Raw genomic sequence first — 22,510 nt, 5'->3', positions numbered from 1 at the left:
TCATCTCCTGAGTCAATCTGAAGGATGCCTCCAGCGCTGTGCACACTCCCTGCAAAATACAAGGATTTCAGGGCAAACTAAGAGCCACAGAGAGCACCGCTCCCGCCCTACAGGTACAGGATCCAAAAGGCACTTTGATCTCCCGTTTCCGCCACCGACTCGTAGCTCCTTCCCAAATACCTGTTTATCTCCACTCTCATCCCCATCGCCATTTCCCCCCTTAGCTCCTGAAGCGATTAACCAGCAACAGTGAGAAACAACGAGAGAGAGAGAGAGCGCAGAGGCAAGCCTGGGGGAAACGAATGTCTGCGTGGCAAGGTTTCCTTAGGCAGTTTGTCAGGCACTGCTGAAGGCAGCCTGGAAGGAAGCCGGACCCTGAGGCCGCGGAGAGAGGGCCTTGTGTTTGCAGCCCGACGCACTGATTGGCCGCGACCGAGGAAAAACCCGGATGCGCTGGACAGCAGTGTTGGCGGTCGCGGCTCCGAGATTTGGGCACTTTTGGGGGTGCCGGTGGCCCGGGCCAATGGCGCAAGGTTGGGCAGGCTTCTCTGAAGAAGAGCTGAGGAGACTAAAGCAGACTAAAGGTAACAAGATGGGTTTACAGTGTTTTAATTCTTGGGCCTTAAGGGGAAGGGGCGGGGATACAGCTTTGGCGGGGGAAGGGGGCGTGGAAGTGGCTACGTTTGTGTTAGCGGAAGGCGCTGTAAGTACCTGGACTGGTTTGAGGGGGTTTGAGAGGTGGACTTACTGGAAGTCACGACGGGAGGGGCAAGCCAGAGGACTAGGATCTTCTTTTAGGAAAGACGGTCCAGGAATCCACTGTAGGGATTTGACTCTTTTCTTGTGAAAGGAGTGGGACTTGGGAGAGGAAGTGAGCCTGCAGCCTGTGTGTCTTCCTTAGGGAGGATTGCTGCAGGAATCGACAGTTGGAAGGTTAGGGTCAGGGTAAGGGAAGGAGGAGGGGTGCACATCATATTAGAATTGTGGTGAATTTACAGAAGCAGAAGATTGGAAAAAATGAGCACAGGCGTCTGAATAAAGGCAAAACTTTGGTACTTTTCACAGTTCATCTGGAGTGTTGCATTCACTTCTGGTTGCCGGATGATTTTTACAGTTCTTTCCAATTTTTGAGAATCGGCAAACCAAAAGGGTCTTTGAGAGGGTAGATGGGAAGACTTTATATGTTTATATATAGACAGTCTTACTTTGGAGTAAGCTAATCTTGTTCTTCTCTCTCTGGCTTTTTTAGAGTAAACATTGAATGGGCTTGCACTATATATATATCTTTATATATATATTTTTTTTAATGAAGGAATTAAGTTTGCTGATTGTTGGTGGAAAACTTAGTCATATTGATTGCACTGCACTTGTGGTTGAAATTTCGCAGTGATCTGTGTGGTTATCCTGGTAGTACACACAATTTCTGTAAGAAGTGTACACCACTCTTGTTACCTTAATTCAAATACTTTATTTTGGTAGAAAATGAAGTAAACCTTTTATTAGCGTTTGTAGGGAAGTTAGATGTTGCTCTGGTAGCTTGTGCATTTTTAGCATAAATGTGAGAATAATCTAGGGCGGACAAGTGGGAAAAGAAGTAAATTAGTAAGATAGGACCAATGTAGATTATATCGATTGGGGACATTTTGACTGGTCCAGGGGACTTTAAAAACTCTATCAAAAAGGTTATGCTACGCTGTATGGTTAACTGACTCTGTGTTGCTTTATATGCTCGAATTCTTTTGCTCTGTGTTTTCAACATCCATTCACATACTCTGATGTGCAGGGTACAAGTGCCCTGGCCTCTGGTCTGACTCCAGTAGACTCATGAGGAGACAAATCACAAAGTTATGTGATAGTAGATATTGCAAAAGCTTGCTTCAGAGACAAGAGGAACCTCCCTCTGCCGGAGATTGGATGGAGCTTGGGAAAATTTCACCAAGATTGTGTGTTAGCAGAGGCGCATTTTCCAGGGTAAAGACGACTTAATCTAAACATCAAAATTACACAATATATTAATTATGTAGAAGTATATTTTGAAATATCTTTGCAACTGGGGGTAGATAGAGGATGGTAAGGACCTGAACTTCAAGGCCCACTGTAGAGTGTGGAAACCAAATCACTAGTCCGTGACCACCTTGAGGACGGAAAATATCTTAACATCCTTGTATACCCGTAGCTAAACACAGTCATTGGCGTATAGAACTTTCAGCTCTTCCTCTAAATCTTTTCCCCTTGGATTCCTTATTTGTAAAATTAGAGGATTTGGCCCTTTAATTTTAAAGCCATTTCTAGCTGTTCTCTATCCTTAAACATTTATTGAATAATCTAAGAAGATGGAGTTGGTTGCCAGCAAAAATAAGGACAGTAGTACTCTGGAGACCCCTGTATGTGCATTGAGGAACATGGTCAAGAACGTTGTTAATAGTCTTGTTTGTAATATTAAGAAGGTGGAAACAACCAAAGTGTTCATTAACAAGGGAATCGGTAAATAAATTGTGGTATACTCATCTAGTGGGCTACTACTGTACAGCTGGTGGGAATATATTAGTATGTACTGTAACCACATGCATTAACATGTTTGTTAATACAGTATATGTGATTACACTTGGCCCTTGAACAACATAGGTTTGAACTGTGACGGTTCACTTATACACGAATGTGCATTTTAAAAATACAGTGTTTGGGGGATGCGAAACCTGAGTATATGGAGGACCAACTTTTGGTATATATGGTTTTCACAGCGCCAACTGTTGGACTTGAGTATGCACAGATTTTGGTATACATGGGGATCCTGGAACCAGTTATCCTCATATATCAAGGATCAGCTAGCTGTATGTATAATATATACAGTCACACACTCAATAACAGTATTTCAGTTATCAGTGGACCACATATACAGTGGTGGCCTGGTAATATTATTATAATACCCTGTTTTTATGGCACTTTTTCTATGTTTTCTTCAGTATAGTGACATACTGTACAGGTTTGGAGCTTAGGAGCAAAAGGCTGTACCATATAGCCTAAGTATATAGTAGGCTGTACCATCTAGGTTTGTGTAAATACACTCTCTGATGTTTGCACAAGGACAAAATTGCCTAACAACACATTTCTTAGAATGTAGCCCATTGTTATGTGACGTATGATTGTATATAGTGGGGAGGCGTGGGAATGTGATCAGGTAGAGGAAAATTCAGAGGTATTGGTAATTTATGAAATCAGGTTAAGGCAAGTTAAGCTAAAGTAACAAATAGCCCTAATATGTCAATTGTTTAAAATAAAGATTTGGTTTTCACTCTAGTTTCATGTTTAATGTGGGTTTGGCAGGTGACTGTGTTCCACAGTCACTCCATCTTTTGGTGCTGTCTTGTAGGAGTTTACCATGGTAGGAGGAAAGGAAGATTGAAAATTGAACATTGGCAAGTAAATCCTTTCACCAGTAAATGACATGTGACACTCCTACTTATATTTTATTTACCAAAAGCAAGTCATACAACTTGGGGGACAGGACATAAATTCTCTCTTACCTTCTAAAAGGAGGATTATGTCTATCGTTAAACAGTAGTTACTTCTACTGCAGTCATATTTTATTTCTTAAACTTTTTTTAATCATATAGGTTGGAAGACTGTGTGTGTGTGTTTATGAGTGTAACACATGCTTATATTTGATGTATGATCTATTTCATAATGAAAAATTGGAAGAAAACAGTACAGCCACATGCTGTCAATTTTTAGTTAAATAAATTATTTATTCAGAAGAGTTATTCTTCATACTGATTCTTTGCCAGTTACATTATGAATATCTTCTCCCAGTTTTTAAGTTGTCTTTTCACTTTTATCTTTTTGGTGAACAAAATATTTTATTTTTTGAGACTGGCTCTCACTCTGTTGCCTAGGCTGGAGTGCAGTAGTGCGAACATAGCTCACTATAACCTGGGATCGAGCGATCCTCCTGCCTCAGCCTCCCAAGTAGCTCGGATTACAGCTATGTGCCATCACACCACACTAGTTTTCTTTCTTTCTCTCTCTCTCTTTCTCTCTCTCTCTCTTTCTTTCTTTCTTTCTTTCCTTCCTTCCTTCCTTCCTTCCTTCCTTCCTTCCTTCCTTCCTTCCTTCCTTCCTTCCTTCCTTCTTTCTTTCTTCTTTCTCCCTTCCTTCCTTCCTTCCTCCTCCTTCTTTTTTTTTTTTTTTTTGTAGCAATAGGATCTTGCTATTTTGCCCTGGTTGTTCTCAAACTCCTGGGTTCAAGCAGTTCTCCTCCCTCAGCCTCCCAAAGTGCTGGGATTACAGGCATGAGCCACCATGCTGGGCCTTAATTTTAATATATTCAAACATGTGAACCTTTTTTTAATAGCGAGCATTTCCGTGTCTTAAGAAATTGGTTTCTTAGCCTATAATTAGTATAGTAGTTACAGGTGTGAGCCACTGCACCTGGCCACTATTCTTGACCTTCTATCTTTTCATATAAAATTTTTAATAATTTTACCAAATTTAACGGAAAACCCATTAGGAATTTTGATTGTAATTGCATTGACTCGTTAGATCAATTTCATCTTCATATTATTAACATTACTACTAACATGTCTCCATTTATTTAGTACTTGTTTAAATTCTCAATAAATTTTATAGTTTTCCCTATAGAGGTATTAAACATCTTTTTGTTAGATTTGTTCCTAGGTAACTGATAATTTCTGGTATTGAAATATATTCTCTTTAATTGTATTTTCTAATTGTTTTCTGCTGATGTATAAAAAAGTGCAAGCCAAAAGAAAAGTCAACAAAAGACATGAATAGATATTTCCTAGAAAAGGAACTATGAAGAGATGCTCATCACCACCAAGGAGCAGAGAATTACAAATCAAGAACACAGTGAGGTACTATTTTACACCCATTTGATTGACAAAAATTAAAACATCTGACAGTATTGTATATTGAAGAGAAAGTACATCCACAGGATCTTACACACTACTAGAGGGAGTACACTTTGGAAAGCATTTTCACGTTTCTTCTAAAGTTATACTTTGTGACTCAATAGTTCTTAGATAATATCCAAAGCAAATTCTTGTACATGTAAAATAAGAGACACAGTATTGAAAATTTACAAAAGCAAAAACCTGTAACCAACCTAAATATCTATCAGTGGAAGAAGATCAGTAGACTCTGGTTTACTCACACAATGAAATATTATACAACAAAATTAATGACTGCTGTGACGTAGACAATATGAATGACTACTGACAGTGTGATATTAAGTAAAACAGATGCACAGCACAAAACCCTTTTTATAAAGTTGAACAACTAAGTAAATACTTTTTAGAAATATTCATAGATGCAACATGTCTATTAGAGAAGGAAGAGAATAATCAACATATGATTCAAATGATAGTTTTCTGGGGTTGGGGGAGCAGGGCTTAAATAAGGGATATGGAGCATATATCACAAACTGGTAGTCCATTGGCTTAATTTAACCCAAAAATGTATGCGGCTTTTCGGCTTTGCCTGCTTCCTTCCCCCTTCTTTCTTTTTTTCCTCCTTTCTTCCTGCCTGCCTTCCTTTCTTTCCCTTCTTCCCTCCCTCCCTTTTTCATTCCTTCCTTTCTTCCTTCTCTATCTCTTTCATTTATCCAATCTTTACATTTATTTTAAGTTAATAATGGTGATAATCATTGTGTTATTTGGTAAGCCAGCTATAACTATTGCCTTTGTTTGGGGGTAAGTCCATGTACTAGGTGAGCCATTGAATTGTGAGCAGAAGTGTTACGTCACTATTGGGTCAGAGCACTTAATTGCTGTAGCAAGACCTTCCTGACCTCTCTTTTCTCCCCGTGTTGTGGTGGCCAGCAACACTGAATATATGACGTACAGTCAGCCTAGAGCCCTGAGAGACTAATCAGCAGAACCACTGTGTTAGCCTTTAGTTGGCACATGTCATTAATGAAAAATAAACCTTTGTGGTTTGAAACCACTAAGATTTGCCCCACAGCATAATATAGATTTTCCTGATTGAGACAGTTCCCTACATTTAAAAATCAAGATATTTTACATAAAAGTCTAAATTGTAATCATAAAAATCAAAATATCTAGCTATGCTGACCTAAATTTTTTAATGATAGCAATTGACTAAAGGTGACTATGAATTGCCCCCTTTCCACCAGACTTGTGCTTCTCAGTTCACCAGTCTCCTTGATATTTGCAGCCCCTAATACACAATGTGGGAAACAGTATGTTCTGTGTTTAAGTGGCCTGATTTGCTTATTGTTTATTGTTTAAAATTAGCATTTTCAGTCTTATAGGTAGGTTCTGCAAAAATGCAAAATAAAATAGAAGTGATTACCTGAATTTCAGAGGAACTATTAATAATTCAGCTAATGAGTTCAACAGGGAGGTAAGCAGGCTAAGTGACATTTTTTGATGGTATGAATAAAGATCAGAGCCAAGAATGTGTTCCTGTTGCAAGGTACAGGAGGATACTTTGTGTTTCTGGCTAAAGTCAACAATAACATTTGCTTTTGATAGTACCTCAGTCTTTTAAAAAATGTTTTCTGTACGTATCTCATTTATTCTTAGACCAACTTCATGCATCAGAGCAGGTTAATTTTCAACCAGCTTGATAGATGAGGAAACTAAGATATTGAATAAATAATTGACTTACCTGAGGTCACTGAACTGGGCAGAAGCAAAACTGGAATTGTGACTCTAGAGCTTTTAACTATACTTTGGGAAATTCGAATAATAAGCGTGTTTTGCTTCAAAAGTCAATATGCCAAATTTGAAAGTCCCATTTGAGTTGTTCGTTTACAAAAACTCATAATTTCACTTCCCAGGCATTTAAGAGAGAATGCTATTTATAGATCTTATTAAATATAGTATGAATGTGAGTCAGATTCTCCAGTTGTCTGCCCTAAAATGTTTACACTGGCATAAACAGTCCAAAAAGTGTAACAGAAGTATTATTATTTATAACTTTAAAGATATTTCCCCCCAGTTGTTTTATCTTCTATTGCTTTGCTCAGGCTACTATTAAAAGTAGTTTGAATGCATTGATTAGAGCGTGACTAGGCTCTGGGGAGTACAACCTTGGATTGTTCTGTAGGATGAAAGAAAACAGTTTAAGGTTAACTAGCATTCCTAGAAATAAGAGACTTCACTCAACTATATTCCTGTTATAGCATCTGAATATGTATCACATATGTACCAAATTGCCCTAAAAGCTGTTAAAATTTAAGAGAGGGTTATCCCATTTGAAAATGCAACCACCATTTTGTTCAGGAGAGCAGAGAGAACCATAAATCAAATTTAAAATCAGATAATTCAGTCATCTCCCTGATTTGGTCAAAATTAGTTGATTTCTTTTGACAATTAGGAAATCAAGTTGAAAAAGAAACCTCACTTTGTCACGTAAGGCCTAACTCACTGATGGACTTCTCTGAAGATAAATTAAGAGATGGGGCAGTTTCTGTTAAATATTAACATTATGATCTAAAAACTGTTGAAACTCTACAGGAAGATGGCTGTTTTTCCCCTAGACTTTCAATATAGAGAATGGGGTAGGAGAACCACTAGAATTATCAAACTGTAATGTTAATTTTTTATTTTCTTAGAGGAATTATAATTATTTGCTGCTCACACAAAGGAATTTTCCTCTATTTTCTTTTACGTAGATCCATTTGAACAACAGCGGCGTCTCCCCACGAAGAAAAGTCGACAACAACTTCAGAGAGAAAGAGCCCTTATAGAGCAAAGCCAAAAACTTGGACTTCAAGATGGATCAACCTCATTACTTCCAGAGCAGCTGCTTTCAGCACCAAAACAGAGAGTTAACGTTCAAAAACCACCTTTTTCTTCCCCTACTCCTCCGAGTCATTTCCCTCTCACCTCTCCTGTTGGTGATGGACAACCACAGGGCACTGAAAGTCAGCCAAAGGAACTGGGACTTGAGAATTCCCATGATGGTCACAACAATGTTGAGATTCTACCTCCAAAGCCAGACTGCAAACTGGAGAAAAAGAAAGTGGAATTGTTAGTAAGTCTATATGAAGAGTCCATGAGACTTTTCATCTAAACCGTTTTTTCCCAGTGGGCTTTAAGGAAATGTAACTTGTTTGTTTTAACATTTTATCTCTTTTATATTCAATCCTAGAAATGTGATGTATAAACTATTGAAAAATAGCTACCACCTAAATATAAGCTGGATGCTGTTAGTCATTCTGTATGTTTTATGTTATTGAGTCTTCATAACAGCCTTAAAATGCATGTTTATTATTCAAACTTTATAGATGAGGTATCTGGGACTCAGAAAAGATGATACCTTCCTAAAGCTAATACACTGCTAGTAAATAGTAGAGCTGAGATTTACATATAAGTCTGTCTGGATCCGAAGTTTATGCCTTTTACACTCAGCAGAAGCAGTTCTTTTTTCTTTTCTTTTTCTTTTTTTTTTTTTTCTTTGAGACAGAGTCTCGCTCTGTTGCCCAGGCTGGAGTGCAATGGCGTGATCTCAGCTCAGAAGCAGTTATATGCATAGTGCCTCTCCCCAAATTGACCCCTTTCTTCATCTTCCAGACTATTTCCGTTGGCCCAGAAATTGAAACTTGTGGAGAGACATAAAGGGACGGTCAAAGGAGAGAGTGTAGGAAATTTAGGGGACTAATGATAAAACTCAGTTCATCATTAGGTTTGTTTTTATTTATTCTTTACTGTCTTTGTATTAGAAACAACCTTCATAATTTAGCTACACTTCTCTTGTGGAAGATGCTATTTTTTGATTTGCAAATTCTTAGAATTTTTTATTTGATAGCTTGTGTTTTAATATATACTCTATTTCTTTGTTTCCTGCTGATTTATCACTCACAGAGGAGAAGGAATGACTTTTATCTCTGTTTTCTCTTTTCTGAGTTCTTTTCAAAGTATCTTTTTTTTTTTTTCTAATCTCTGACATCTTTTTAATCTCTGCTGATCCAGAGTCTATCCTGTGAATTTAAAATGTTTCCTGTCCACTAGGGGTTTACAACTAAGAAATCATTTTGACAAGAGTTATAAAACCACATGAATTTATGAAATCTACATTGAACAAGTGCATACATTAAAGTGTCTCTAAGTGTAGTTTACCAACAAAGGCCTGAGACAAATAGGAGGTAAGTTTACATTGAGCTGGACAATTCAGATTAGATGTCATAGGGAAACTTATTCTTTTTTTAGATACTTGGAAGAATTTTCATAAAAGACATGTAACCTAAACCATTCATGTAAAGGAGAAATTTTGAGGTTTTAAGGAGGAGAAAGGAAAGCTGTGTCCTAGAGAATGTTCGGAGATGCTACCTCATTTCTCTGGGAGAGGTGGCAAAGGATGAGCCAGAGAACAGTAGAGAATTAAATAAATGAGGAAGGAGGACAGATTCAGTGGCCCACACCTATAATTCTAGCACTTTGGGAGGCTGAGGCAGGCGCATCTTGGTCAACATGGGGAAACCCCGTCTCTACCAAAAATACAAAAAAAATTAGCTGGGTGTGGTCGTGCGTGCCTGTAGTCCCAGCTACTTGGGAGACTGAGGCACAAGAATTGCTTGAACCTGGGAGGTGGAGGTTGCAGTGAGCTGAGATCGTGCCAGTACACTCCAGCCTGGGCAACAGAGCAAGACTGTCTCAAAAAAAAAAAAAAAAAAAGAAAACAGAAATGAGGAAGGATCAGAAGCAGAAGCAGGGGATGAATAAGTAGAGAATTAAAGAAATGAGAAAGGATCGGAGATGCCTGCCTAGCAAATTCACTAATGCAGCAAGATAGCATGAAGCTCTCTGAGGGCTAAAGGCCTCAATCAAAATAATGGTTAGAGAAATTCCAGGTGTCAGTGTTATAGATCATATGGGAGAGAGTACAGGGTGAGCTGTGGAACTAAGGTGCCTAGTGAAGAGATACCTGCAATAGTAAAAGTGAGAAATGACCAGTCCCAACACTAAGGTGTAGGAATGGAGAGACAGGGACAATTTTGGAAGTGGTTACTAGATTTGGGAATAGATGCGTGTGATATAATGGCTATAAGAAGTGACAGTAATAGGAATAAATAGTTTTGCCAGTACCTTGTTTAATTTGAGTTGGCATCAAGCTCATGACTTTATGGGAAATTTTAATATATTTATTTTAGAATTGGACAGATTGTAAGACAATACATGTTTTCAGATCTTTGCATTTTTTTTCTTTAACCCAGCATTCCAGTCTTAGCTCTTAGTGTTTTACTTCGTTTAAAAATGTCTGAGTTGGGCTAGGACAGTGGCTTACACCTATAATCCCAGCACTTAGGGAGGCAGAGGCAGGATGATAGCTTGAGCCTAGAGTTCGAGACCTGCCTGGGTAATACAGCAAGACCCCGTTCTGCACAAAAAGGAAAAAAAAAAAAAAAAACAGACAAAAATCAAGTCTAAGAGTTGGGAAAAAGTGAACAAATTGAAAGAAAATATTAACGTAGGAAATAAACATTGGTTATTGTCTGAAGCACGTTAACGTGGTGGAGACTTTATAGAAAACTCTAGAAGGTATAAATAATATGACATCAGCTACAGACCAATTTTTATTAATCTCCATTCTGCATATAATACATAATTAACTTACACAAATTTCTTTGTACTCCTAAACACATGCCACAGTATTCTGGCTTCTAGTTTGTGGGTTCCTAGATTATATACATATTACGGATTTCAGAGGTCCAATTTATGTAAGCCTCTTTACTTTAGATCGTAGTCTTTGTTCCCATTAGAACAAAATAATGAACTGCAGGTGGGTTTCTTTTAAGAGGACTTTTGAAAGAACATATACATAAATCTTCTTGATTAAATTTTATACTTAGGGGACTGAGACTGGTAAGGTGTGGGATAGGGTAGCAGTTTCTTTTTCTTTCATAAACTCATTTTTATGCTTTTTTTGCCCCCTAGGCAGGAAAAATCTCGTTGGGAAGTCCTCCAACAGGAACAACGGCTAATGGAAGAGAAAAATAAACGTAAAAAAGCTCTTTTGGCTAAAGCTATTGCAGAAAGGTGAGGCACCTGAACCAGGAGAGGTTGCTTGTAACCTGTAACCCATTCTGTCATGTGTTATATTTATTTTCCCATGTCTCTTTTAATAAACTGATATTTTTTCTTCCACCATTACTTTTAAGTAAACAAATTATGCTTTATAAGTGATACTGAAATTCCAATTATAATTTATTAAGGAGAACTTTTTAAGCATAGAGCATATTAAATTTGTAAATATAGTTGCAGTTAAAACTTAAAGACCTTCATTAGTGCTTCCAGTTTTAGACATCTACACAATCATAAGGGAAGCAGTAAATAGCTATCAGTATATGTAAATTAGCAACAAATGCAAGTTTTAATTTTTATGTAGGGAGATCTTAATCATTTGATGTGTAGAGGAATAAGGTTTTCTACGTAAGTGATGTACTCCCATGAATCTTAATTGTATTTCCTATGGGCATTTTCTTAAATAATGTGTCCCACCTCCACAAGTAGAAGATACATGGTACAGTTTAACTTTTTATTGATGACTCAGGGTCGTTATTATGAGCACTGTGTGAGATTCAATTTTTCTTTCACCTTCCAGTGTCTTATCAGCAGCCCCTTCACATTTACTGCATTGTACCAGCCCCACACAACAACATTCCCATTGGAATCATTCTTCCCATCCCCTACCACTCTTGCTGAGTTTGTAGTTTCTGTCTCATCTCCTGTGGCCTTAGGAAACTAAACTTAGTCAATAAATCAATGGTTGTGAATAGTGAAAATAAATGCAAGGAAATATTTAGTGACATTTTCTTTTTAGACTTCCAGAAAAGTCTGTCAAACTGTTACTGCTTGAAGCTAGAGTATGTGTAGGGGCAGGAGAAGAGGGAAGAGGGTGATAGGTATAAGAGTAGTTTAGAATTTTGTCTATCAGAGGAGTGTGTGTATTTGAGAAATCATGATTTTTCTTTTTCTACTACTGGTACACCTTTATCTTTCTTGAAGCATAGGAAATATGCAACTCACTGAGTTACTGTGTTTCAAGGGAAAAAACCAGCAGATAAAAGAGTAGTGCCTTTTTTTTTTTTTTTTTGTAAGTGATTATTTAAAAATAAAGCATTTTAGTAGTCTTTGATTTCTAAGAGGTGGGAAGGCTGTTTTCTGTGGTTTTACAAAAACATGTACAGGCTCGGCAGTTCTTCTTATAAGTGTTTTTGATTTTAGACATCACCAGTATAAACACAAGTGTAGGGAAATGCATCATGTTTGAACTATTAATAAATGGACAGTGAAGTACTTGATGTTAAGTGAACTTTTGTAGGCAGAAAGGAAGGGTAGATGCCTAAGAGTAGAAATCTAGAGAATGTGCGGTGTAACATAGTGGACTTATGTGGGGATTTTTCTTCTTCATTCACAGTGTGTGTGAAAATTTGAAATGAGTGAAATCATGATTAAAGGGTTGCTTTTTTATTTGCTTGTTCCATTTCTTAAGTATATGTTGTACTTGGGAGAGGGGATTAAGAAATGATGCGGTTGGATGTGCTTTTAAATAAGGAAAATGAGTGTTTTGGTGTTCAACTCCATAAAGAATCTGGGGAACTAGTAGTTTTCCTAGAGAACAAGAATCAAAGCAATAAAAGTTTGGGGAAATGGGTCCCAAGAAAGTTAAAACTAAATGGATATTCTCAGATGTATAAAGAGGTGTGGTTTAGTATAGGCATCTGTCTGTTCTTAATGGCAGGTAAGTATCAGACAAATGAAAATGGGCTTAGGAAGAGGAAGAATTAAAGACTAGAAATTTGGAAAGCTCTGTTGAATGTTTCAATGTAAAGGGAATACAGATATATTCTTTTAGTGTTCTCTTTACAGAATGAGTATGTACAAATGAACTATTTGCTGAGTTTTTTTTAGTCTTATTTGTTACTTTGTTTATGCAACATGCAAATATAAAATTTCAAAAACTCAAATGTTAACCAGCATTTATTTTATTTCAATTTTCCTGAGTTTTTTCTAACTTTTAAAATATAAATTATAAACATATATACAGTATCTTGCTTTTTCACTTACATTGTATATGAACACATGGTTTTAAAATGTTCTTACTTTCCCACTCACATACCTGATTTTCTAGATCCAAAAGAACTCAGGCAGAAACCATGAAACTAAAGCGGATCCAGAAGGAGTTGCAGGCTTTAGATGACATGGTGTCAGCTGACATTGGAATTCTCAGGAACCGAATTGATCAGGCCAGCTTAGACTATTCATATGCTCGGTGAGTTGGGGAAATTGAATCTGAACAAGGAGTATGATTTAATTAATGTTTATTGCCAGCTATTCCAGGGGCTTTTATGTATATATCATAATTTAAGCCTCAAAACAACCCCATTCAGTGCTGTATTTATTCCTCTTTTGTGCTAATTCAGGTGTCTGCTCTTCAGTGAAGTCTTCCTTAACTCTGCCCTACTAGTTAACCTTGTTCGTGTGCCATTAGAGCAGTTCTTGCATTATTTATTTACATTTTAGTCTTTGCTGCTAAACCCTCAGCGATTTAATGTTTGGAAGTTTTTTATTCATCTTTCAGGATCCAGCAGGTAAATATCTGAATGATTTGCCCAAAACTGTTATTCTAACACCATGTCTGTGTTTCTTTCCATTAAAATTTTTGATATCTGACACGGTCCTATAGGGTTGAAGTCTAGTTCTCACTTTAGATTTCATCAGAGTAAGAGGATCTAGTTTAGTTTTTAAAAGCTTATGAATATTTTAAGCAGATCCTCTGTCTTGGAAATTTGAAATATTTTCTCTTTTCTTTTTTTTCAATTATATTCTTATGAGATGGTTTAATATATGTTTCCTTGGTTTCAACCATTGGCATTTTTTAAAAGAGAAAAAAGTACCATGGAGTATTTTTAAAATGAACTAACACATGTAATGAATTACATAGACTTTGCAGACAGATAAAAGGGCAAAAAATTATATTCAACTTCAGGGTTTTCAGCCCTTTCAACATTGCTTTAATCATACTGGTTTGTCTTTTTTTGCAAGGGAATGCTGTGTTAATGACTTGATTTTCTATCTTTCTCTGTTACACTAGAAATCAATCAAAATGCCTCATTAGGCCAGGGTAAACCACAACATCAGAATGTTTATATAACAGTTTATTAAAGCGGAAATGCTTGATTGTAGTGTTTAATTAACTGTTGAGTGTTTAAGAAAGAGACTTGTGGTTGTCCTTGTGATTCTTGTAATTGTTGTTGGACCATATGCTGTTAGACTTAAAGGGTTGTCTTTATTAATTAACTACCTAAATGAATGCCATCAGTAGCTGATAACCAGAGGTTCCAGGTTTCCACTAATAAGGTCATTAAGGGAGGTAACAGAGATTTTATTTAAGATTAAACTAAGCCTTGATTTGTAACATATTTTATTCTCTGTAACATAAGTTTGCCAGAGGAACATTTTTATGCCTTTGTAGCCTTTTATATGAATAATTCATATTATAAGGTACAAGTACTAGGTACCTCAATAGAAATTTGAGGCCAGGCACAGTGGCTCACACCTGTAATCTCAGCATTTTGGGAGGCCAAGGCAGGCAGATTACGAGGTCAGGAGCTCACGACCATCCTGGCTAACACAGTGAAACCCTGTCTCTACTAAAAATACAAAAAATTAGCCAGGCGTAGTGGTGGGTGCCTGTAGTCCCAGCTACGCGGGAGGCTGAGGCAGGAGAATGGCATGAACCTGGGAGGCGGATCTTGCAGTGAGCCAAGATTGCGCCACTGCACTCCAGCCCCGGCGACAGAGCGAGACTCCGTCTCAAAAAAAAAAAAAAAGAAAGAAAGAAAAAGAAAAGTAATTTGATTTTGTTTTAATTCTGTTCTAGTGGAAACTGGAGAAAGATGCCTTTTCATATTCAGTATTATATAAGAAATGTCATAGTTTTAGCCTTCTAAGAACCACAAAGAAGGTGGGATTACTAAAGGAAAAAACATCCTATAGTCTCTAAGTATCCTAAATGAAATTTTAGTAAATTTTTACATCTTTAATAAGTTACAGATGACGGTTTCTCATGTTACTAATATTGATTTAGTTGAATGTAAGTAGATGTTGTGTGCCGCTGTTTTTATTTTTATTTGTGAGATGGAGTATCACTCTTATTGCCCAGGCTGGAGTGCAGTGGCGTGATTTCTGCTCACTGCAACCTCCGCCTCCCAGATTCAAGCGATTCTCCTGCCTCAGTCTCCTAAGTAGCCCAACTACAGGTGCCCACCACCACACCTGGCTAATTTTTTGTATTTTTAGTAGAGATGAGGTTTCACCTTGTTGGCCAGGCTGGTCTTGAACTCTTGACCTCAGGTGATCCGCCCGCCTCGGCCTCCAAAGTTCTGGGATTACAGGTGTGAGCCACCACACCTGGCCGTGTGCTGCTATTTTCAAAAGCCGAAGCTCTTGTGTTCAGTCAAAGGGAAATATAGACAATGGTGATTAGAACCATAGTGTGTCTTGTTCATGCGTAAGATTAAGGTATCATTTTCTAAATTTGCATTTGTGGTTACTGAGAAATTACAGATTGGTAAAATAATAATATGGTCCAGATTTCGAGTGAAAGGTAATCCCTAGGACAGTCAGTTTTTATGGGATATTTCCTTGTGTTTTCTTTTTAAAATAAAAATAATATCTTAGTTCTGTAGTATTTGGTACAATGCTATGTCCACAGAAGGTTCTTGGATAGTGAATAGGCCAGAACTTGCTTTAAAATTGGCTTCTGTAGAGCAGTGTTTGGAGAGACACCTCTGAGAAGGCTGGCACTTTGAGTGAGCCAATTTGAGAGAGTTGCTGCTGCTCCTGCTGCTACTGCTACTGTTCACCACTGGGATTACAGTGTTGCCATATGCTGTGCAGACCAGCTTACAAAATCAAGAGTGGCTGCATGTAGAACATTTTTTTGAATCACTGTTGACCATCTAGGTTTCATAGACACCTTCATACACACAAACATACACCCACAGACAAATATTTTTAAATCACTTTATGAATAATTTTTAAAACTAAGATTAAAAGGGATTGTGTAAAACAACTTTAAGATTTTAATAAGAATATAAGCCTGGTAACCATCTTTGTATCAAGTAATGTTTGACTCACAGACATGAAAAGCTGAGAGAATGTAGTTACATTACATCCTTGTAGCAACAGGGGATAGTCTAGATACTTGTAAAATATTGGGGGTAAGTTCTCCCTGCTGAAATGATTAACTCTATGATAATATCATTTTTCCTTTCTATGCTTAGAAATATATTTTTCATTCACTGATTCTCAAGTTTGAGAAAATTCACCTAGGCTATGTTTTCTGAAGACTCATCTGAGATTTCATATATGATCGATTCTTATCATCTGGACTCTAGAATGTGTCTCTGCATTTCTATTAGTTTCCTAGGACTGCCATGACAAGTAATCAAAAACTGGGTGACCTAAAACAACAGAAATTCCTTCTCTTGCATTTCTGGAGGCCACATACCCAAAATCAAGGTGTCAGGTTTGTAATGTCTTCAGAGACTCTAGCTATCCATTTCTTGCCTCTTCCAGCTTCTGGTGGCTGTGGGCATCCCTTGGCTTGTGGCCACGCCACTCCATTCTGTGCCTCCATAGTTATATTGCCTTTTCTTCTCTCTCAGAACTTCCTCTGCCTTTCTCTTAAAAAGATGCATGTGATTACACTTAGGGTCCAACTGTATAATCTGAAATAAACTCCTTTCAAATCTTTTATCTTAATCACATCTTTTTCCATATAAGGTAATTTTCACTCATTTGTCGTAGAAAGTAATATTCACAGGTCCCAGGAATTAGGAATTATCTTTGGGAGGCCGTTTTTTAGCCTACCACAGGATTCATCTTTTGATTTCTGTAACAGTGGCAAAATGTCTTCCTCTGTCAGTTGTCTCTACTTTGCTAATACTGGATAGGCAGAAATGAAAACTAAAAACAGGTTTCAAAAATGGTGTTTTCAGTCTTCTTTTATACCTTCTGGAGGTGACATAGTACTTTGTACAGCACAGTAAAGAAGGTCAACAATGATAACTTATTGCATCATCCTTTTAGATCATTATTTTCTTATTTTAATTTTTTATTGCAAGGAGAATAATTGATGAGTAATGATGAAATAATTCCTAGGATGATGAAATGGCAGGATGTTTCAAGATACAGGAAATATAAAAATACTGCAATAATCCTCTATCTTAGATTTATGAAAGGGTTCATTGGACCTCTCTAGTAATTGCAAAATATAATTTATTCTGTTTTTTCAAATAAGTAAATTTTCTCATTGTTTGAAAGACTTAAGAAAAGGTAAAAATTATGAAATGCTGCTAATTTATACAAATAGTGAGAACTGCTCAGAAAAGGAACTGAAAAACTAAAAGTGGACTGTGGAACCCAGTGCTATACAGAGGGTTAATGGTTGAGTTTTTAAACATTTCAAGGGATACCAAAACAAAGAGATACTTTCTAAAATCCTTTAAAAATAACTTTCATTAATTCATTCTATCCCCCTTTAAAATAACAAAACAATTGTATAATTACATTTCCAGTTCACTCTGTGTTACTATGTTATGTATAATGCTCTTATTATTTTGTTCCAGAATGTCATCATACACTACTTTGGTATTACCCACCTGACTGTAGGCTGGTAGTGCAGTTTGTGAAACTAATCAATATTTTAAACGTTAAATCACTCTGTAGGAGAGTATATATTCGTATTTCTGACCAGAAAGACTTTGAATAAATAAACAAAATAAAAAATCTTCAGTGATTTATCCAGGGTGATAGATCAGTGGAAACCAAGGGACCCATTTGCAGATGTTAATTTCAATTCAGTATTCATGAGTCCATACTGTAAATCTCTACTGATTGATTTTGACTGGCTGAAGGAGACCACAGACTTGCAGAGAAGGGAGGTTTGAGTCATGGTCAGGTCAGGGCATTCATACACCTATTGAGAATGTCAGAACCCCTGTCTTGTTGCAAGAATATTACATGAACAGGGTATGTTATAAAGTATGGAAATAAGGGAACTAGGTATCCAGTAGAGTTCCTTTAGAATAATTCTTTTAACATAGAGGGTTATTGAAAGATAATGGGCACTCTCATTCTTACATTTACTATATTTAATAAAAAAAAAAGGAAATATGATAGATTAACATTATGTAAATGAATTTTCAAGTATAAATACCAGGTCCGTAAATTTTGTGTAATCTTAATTTTAGATTCATGCTTACTAATACATTAACAGTACTTTTTGATTCTGGTGTTCTAAAGGAGAAGTTCTGTTTCTTGAGTACCTACCATACACGAGACTGGAAGCTTGCCCCATTTATACTGTTTAATACTCAAAACTCCTATGAGGTATTTTATCATCGTTGTTTTACAGATAGACCAAGACTCAGCTTAAGTAACTGCCCAGAGTCTCTGTACTGGAATTTTCAATTATTGCATGCCTCTTCCCCAACCCCTTCCAGAGGAACCTGACTGTGTTTTGGACTCAGGATGCTGACCCTGGGGCATACCTAATTAGAACAAAGATGGGCTACCGAATCCAGTACATTTAATCCATGGGCTAAGTAGTGGTTCATGGCATGGCCTGACACTAAGAGTTCTGTTTAAACTGAGATGAGCTGGGCAAACCTAGGTTCTTCTCTGAGACTATGGAATTGGATCACTGAGAGATTGAGTGGAGTGAATTTGATACAGATTGCAGGTGGTGGCCATACTGGGTTGTGAGTATGATAGGAGAGCTGAAATGAGAGAAAATGTATTGCTTCTAAGCATTGAAGAGAATAGTCTTTGATTCTGATGACATGACTATGAAATTGCCTCTTGCAGCCTACAATAAAACACAATTTTTACCTGAGCTAGTTTGACTGGTCTGTTCTTTGCATCCACAAAAAGCCTTAACCAAAACGGGCACACACGGTAGTTGTCAGAAAGGTTTTGAACCCTGAGTTGTCTAAAATGAAAGCCATTTATTATTTTCACTGTATTTTTTTCCAAGACAGAGAATCCTAAATTAGGAGATACACCTGTTTCTGTTTGCCATAACTCTTATACTAGAAGCTACGTATTACACTAAGTTGATGTAGGCACTCATAACAGGTAAAGCAGCGTGGCCTTCACAACTGCTAATGGTAATGAAATTGAAGAACTAGTTGGAAATCAACCTTTTTTCTGACAAAGAGGAAGGACCCTCTTGTTGTGAAAAGAAAAGCAACAAATTGTATAGAAAAGGCAAAAGACAATAAATTAAGATACGATAACTCTTCTTTTTGTACTGACCTAACGCAGAAGAAAAAAAGTGAAATTGCATGGTGACTTCTCCGGTAGAATTGCTCTGCTTCACATACGACTTTACACAAGATTACCTATCAACAGAGTTTATACATGTGTAAATATGTAAAATTTCCTACTAAGTGTAAGTGGAGTAGTGGAGAGAGTGAGAACAACTTAACCCAAGGATTCTCAAGTGGGAGCATTTTTGTCCAATAAAGGGACATTTGACAATGCCTGCAGACACTTTAGCTTGTTACAACTTTTGAGAATTACTGGCTACTGATGGGCAGAAGCCAGTGATGCGCTTTAGCATCCTGCAGTGTGCGGGACAGCTTCTCACAACAAATAATTATATGGCCCAAATTGTCAGTAGCGCCAAGATTGAGAAATCCTGCATATAGCTCTCCTGAAGTTTTCTACTTGATGTTTATGTCTTGCTGTCACCCAGTATCATTTTGCTGGGTGTGCTCTGTCCCATTTATATTCATCTCCCAACCACTGTCCGTATCTTTCTCCATCAAAATTTGTCTCTTTTTTTCTAATTTATTAATCGAGATATGATTTTCCACTTTCTCCATCTCTTGTCTGTCTTCTCATAAATTTAACCAGCTGTGTGCTAAAACTAGCTTACCCTGGTTCATGTGGATTTTGTGTATCTCTTCCCAGTTCTGCATTCGGTAATATCACCTTGGTGGCTTGAAATTGGACAGGGTGGTAGTAGTTATCCCATGGAAATGTAAACGCTATAAATCAGGGCTCCCCATCCTCCCACCCCGGAAGTAGCATACCATTGAATTAACCTTATAGACTGCCTTCTCTCAAAAACAGCTTTGGAAAGAAAACATTCGTGCAGAATGATGTGTTTTATTAGGTGAATTCAAGTGAGGATATTGTGAAAGTTTCAGCAGCCATGGCCTAGTTTGTCTAACATGTAGACAAGTGTTTGTAAAGCAGTAATATCCATATCTTCATTATCTATTTTTTCCCAATTTTGGAGTTTAGTTATTGTTTCTAGATCCTCTTTTGAATATCTTCAATGGAAAACTGATGGACCTATCTTTATACACATCCTTACAGGAAGCGGTTTGACAGGGCTGAAGCAGAGTATATTGCAGCAAAGCTAGATCTACAGCGCAAGACTGAGATAAAAGAGCAACTCACTGAACACCTTTGTACAATCATACAGCAAAATGAGCTCCGAAAGGCCAAGAAGTTGGAGGAGTTGATGCAACAACTAGATGTACAAGCTGATGAAGAGACTCTGGAGCTTGAGGTGGAGGTAGAGAGATTGCTACATGAACAAGAAGTAGAAGCAAGGAAACCAGTGGTTCATTTAGAGAGGCCATTTCAGCCTGCTGAGGAGAGTGTGACTTTCGAATTTGCAAAAGAGAACAAAAAGTGTCAAGAACAAGCTGTTTCCCCAAAGGTAGATGAACAGTGTGGAAATTCCAATAGCATCCCCTTTCATAGTCCAAACTGCCCAAATCAAGAAGGTAATGACATTTCAGCTGCTTTGGCCACATGAAGGTCTGGTATTCTTTTGAACTAATATGGTATTCAGTAAAGTATACTTTTTGCAGTAGATTATGCCCTCACCTCCAATAAAAACCTCTTTAAAACAATGCTGATTTTTGAATTCATGATTAGTTTTAGTAAATTAGTATGTTTGGCCATTCTAAAATCCAAAATTATGATAAGTTTATTTCTAGGGGTGTATTTCACCTTGATTTTGGCCCAGTTCTTTCAGTGTTCCATTACCCTTTTTACTGAATTAAAGTTAAGTGACTTAAAAGGATGGAAGAAAAACTACATGGTTGGAGTGTTTTTAGACCAGATAAATATAGAAAAGTAAAATGGAAAATGATACTCAATACCTAGTTGAACGCATTTCACTTCTCCTGGGAGATGTATTAAGACTGGAAGTCCTATTTTATTTAATCAGTAAAAAGACAAAAATTACAGTGTGAAAAAGAGAAAGACAGGAATCGAAGAAAAAAGTTGCAGGTTGAATTATCTATCTGGATATTACTAGAGTTGTAAAACTTGGAAATTGGAATTTATGTGAAGAACCAGACAACTGAAGCCAGGATCACTTTTGTCTTCAATTTACCTTCAAATGGTTTTAGTTTACAACCTGCGTTTTGTTATTTGACACACACACACGTATATATAAACATACATGTAATTTTACTATTATATTGTCTTTAATCGATGAATTGATTAAATTTAGACAATTAAAACATTTCTAAAGTGAGGCTGAAAATAATATAGAAAATCTCATTGCTACTTGTGATGATCAAAAAAGGATGTATTTTCTTTCTAAAGTTATCTATAAATATGTGTTTGATATGTTGGACATGAATTACTCTGTCATGAAGCATTTAAAAGCTGATTTTCTTGTTAGTTTGTTAATTACCTGTTACTAGTATTTGACCAATACATTGTGCTGTATGTAAATGTGTAAATAAATATTGTAATTTTCTCACAGAGTCTGTGAGTATCACATTAAATTATGATTTATTTACCAGAAATTCCAAAAAGTCAAAATATTACCTTTGAGGACTTAAAAAAAACAAAACAAAACAAAAAAAACAATTATTATCAGAGAACATAAGCACAAATATAAGATTGTATCCATAAAAGTTTCTGAAAAACTTAGGGACGTCCTGTTTTTAAATGGGTTTGTTTGAGGGTATTATCTTCTGGTAATAATACAGATGAGCTTTATATTTTTATATTACGTAATTTGAGTTGAAAGTATAACATTTCATTACTGACTTCTCTAAAGCATTTCTATAGATAGTTGTGCTTTTATTTATGAATGACATACATAAAAGCCAAAAGTTTCATTGTCTAACACACTTCTTTTTCTAAGGAATAAACAAGTCTGATGTACTCACAGTGTCTTTCATTTACCTTAAAAAAATTTCTAACAGTTTAGTATGTGTTAAGCATTGTGTGACAATAATGCATCTTGGATCTCCTTGTGGTACATACAGTTATTTACTTTTGTTAAGCCTCTGTTAAGGAAAACTGATTATCAATGAGGTTTTATAATATTGGTTAAATGCAGATATGTGCAATCTTAATTCTCAGTCTGAACACTTCAAAGATATATGAAGAAATGAGAACCATAAAAAAAAATAAGTTAGAGGAGACCTCAGATAATCTAATTTAATCTTGTTTTTTTTGTTTTTTGGTTTTTG

General features: G+C 36.7%; 1 protein-coding gene across 3 annotated transcripts; it reads left to right on the top strand.

Annotated features, from left to right (window-relative positions):
• Positions 1-208: 208 nt before the first annotated feature.
• On the top strand, positions 209-21,791 carry GORAB (golgin, RAB6 interacting). 3 transcript variants are annotated; one of them, XM_037985974.2, is made up of 6 exons: positions 477-584; positions 4,754-4,871; positions 7,658-8,015; positions 10,920-11,021; positions 13,117-13,257; positions 20,382-21,791. In XM_037985974.2, the coding sequence occupies exons 4-6, from the start codon at positions 10,966-10,968 to the stop codon at positions 20,827-20,829; spliced, it is 645 nt and encodes a 214-aa protein (XP_037841902.1). In that variant the 5' UTR covers positions 477-584; positions 4,754-4,871; positions 7,658-8,015; positions 10,920-10,965; the 3' UTR covers positions 20,830-21,791. The 3 variants fall into 3 exon arrangements, with proteins under 3 accessions (XP_007987736.2, XP_037841901.1, XP_037841902.1); XM_007989545.3 differs by lacking the exon at positions 4,754-4,871 and having other exon boundaries at positions 209-584; XM_037985973.2 differs by lacking the exon at positions 4,754-4,871 and having other exon boundaries at positions 466-584; positions 7,658-8,019.
• The last annotated feature ends 719 nt before the right edge of the window (positions 21,792-22,510 follow it).

This window comes from Chlorocebus sabaeus, chromosome 25, assembly GCF_047675955.1.
Source record: "Chlorocebus sabaeus isolate Y175 chromosome 25, mChlSab1.0.hap1, whole genome shotgun sequence".
NCBI lineage: Eukaryota > Metazoa > Chordata > Mammalia > Primates > Cercopithecidae > Chlorocebus > Chlorocebus sabaeus.
Note: the sequence above shows the minus strand (reverse complement) of the source record. Positions and strands in the feature narration are given on the sequence as shown.

Bases quoted from the DNA above. Each gene is read 5' to 3' on its own strand.
- GORAB (XM_007989545.3), top strand. From the start codon at position 449: ATGCGCTGGACAGCAGTGTTGGCGGTCGCGGCTCCGAGATTTGGGCAC. The intron at 585-7,657 runs GTAACAAGATGG...TCTTTTACGTAG, and splicing joins GAGACTAAAGCAGACTAAAG to ATCCATTTGAACAACAGCGG. The intron at 8,016-10,919 runs GTTAGTAAGTCT...TTTGCCCCCTAG, and splicing joins GAGAAAAAGAAAGTGGAATT to GCAGGAAAAATCTCGTTGGG.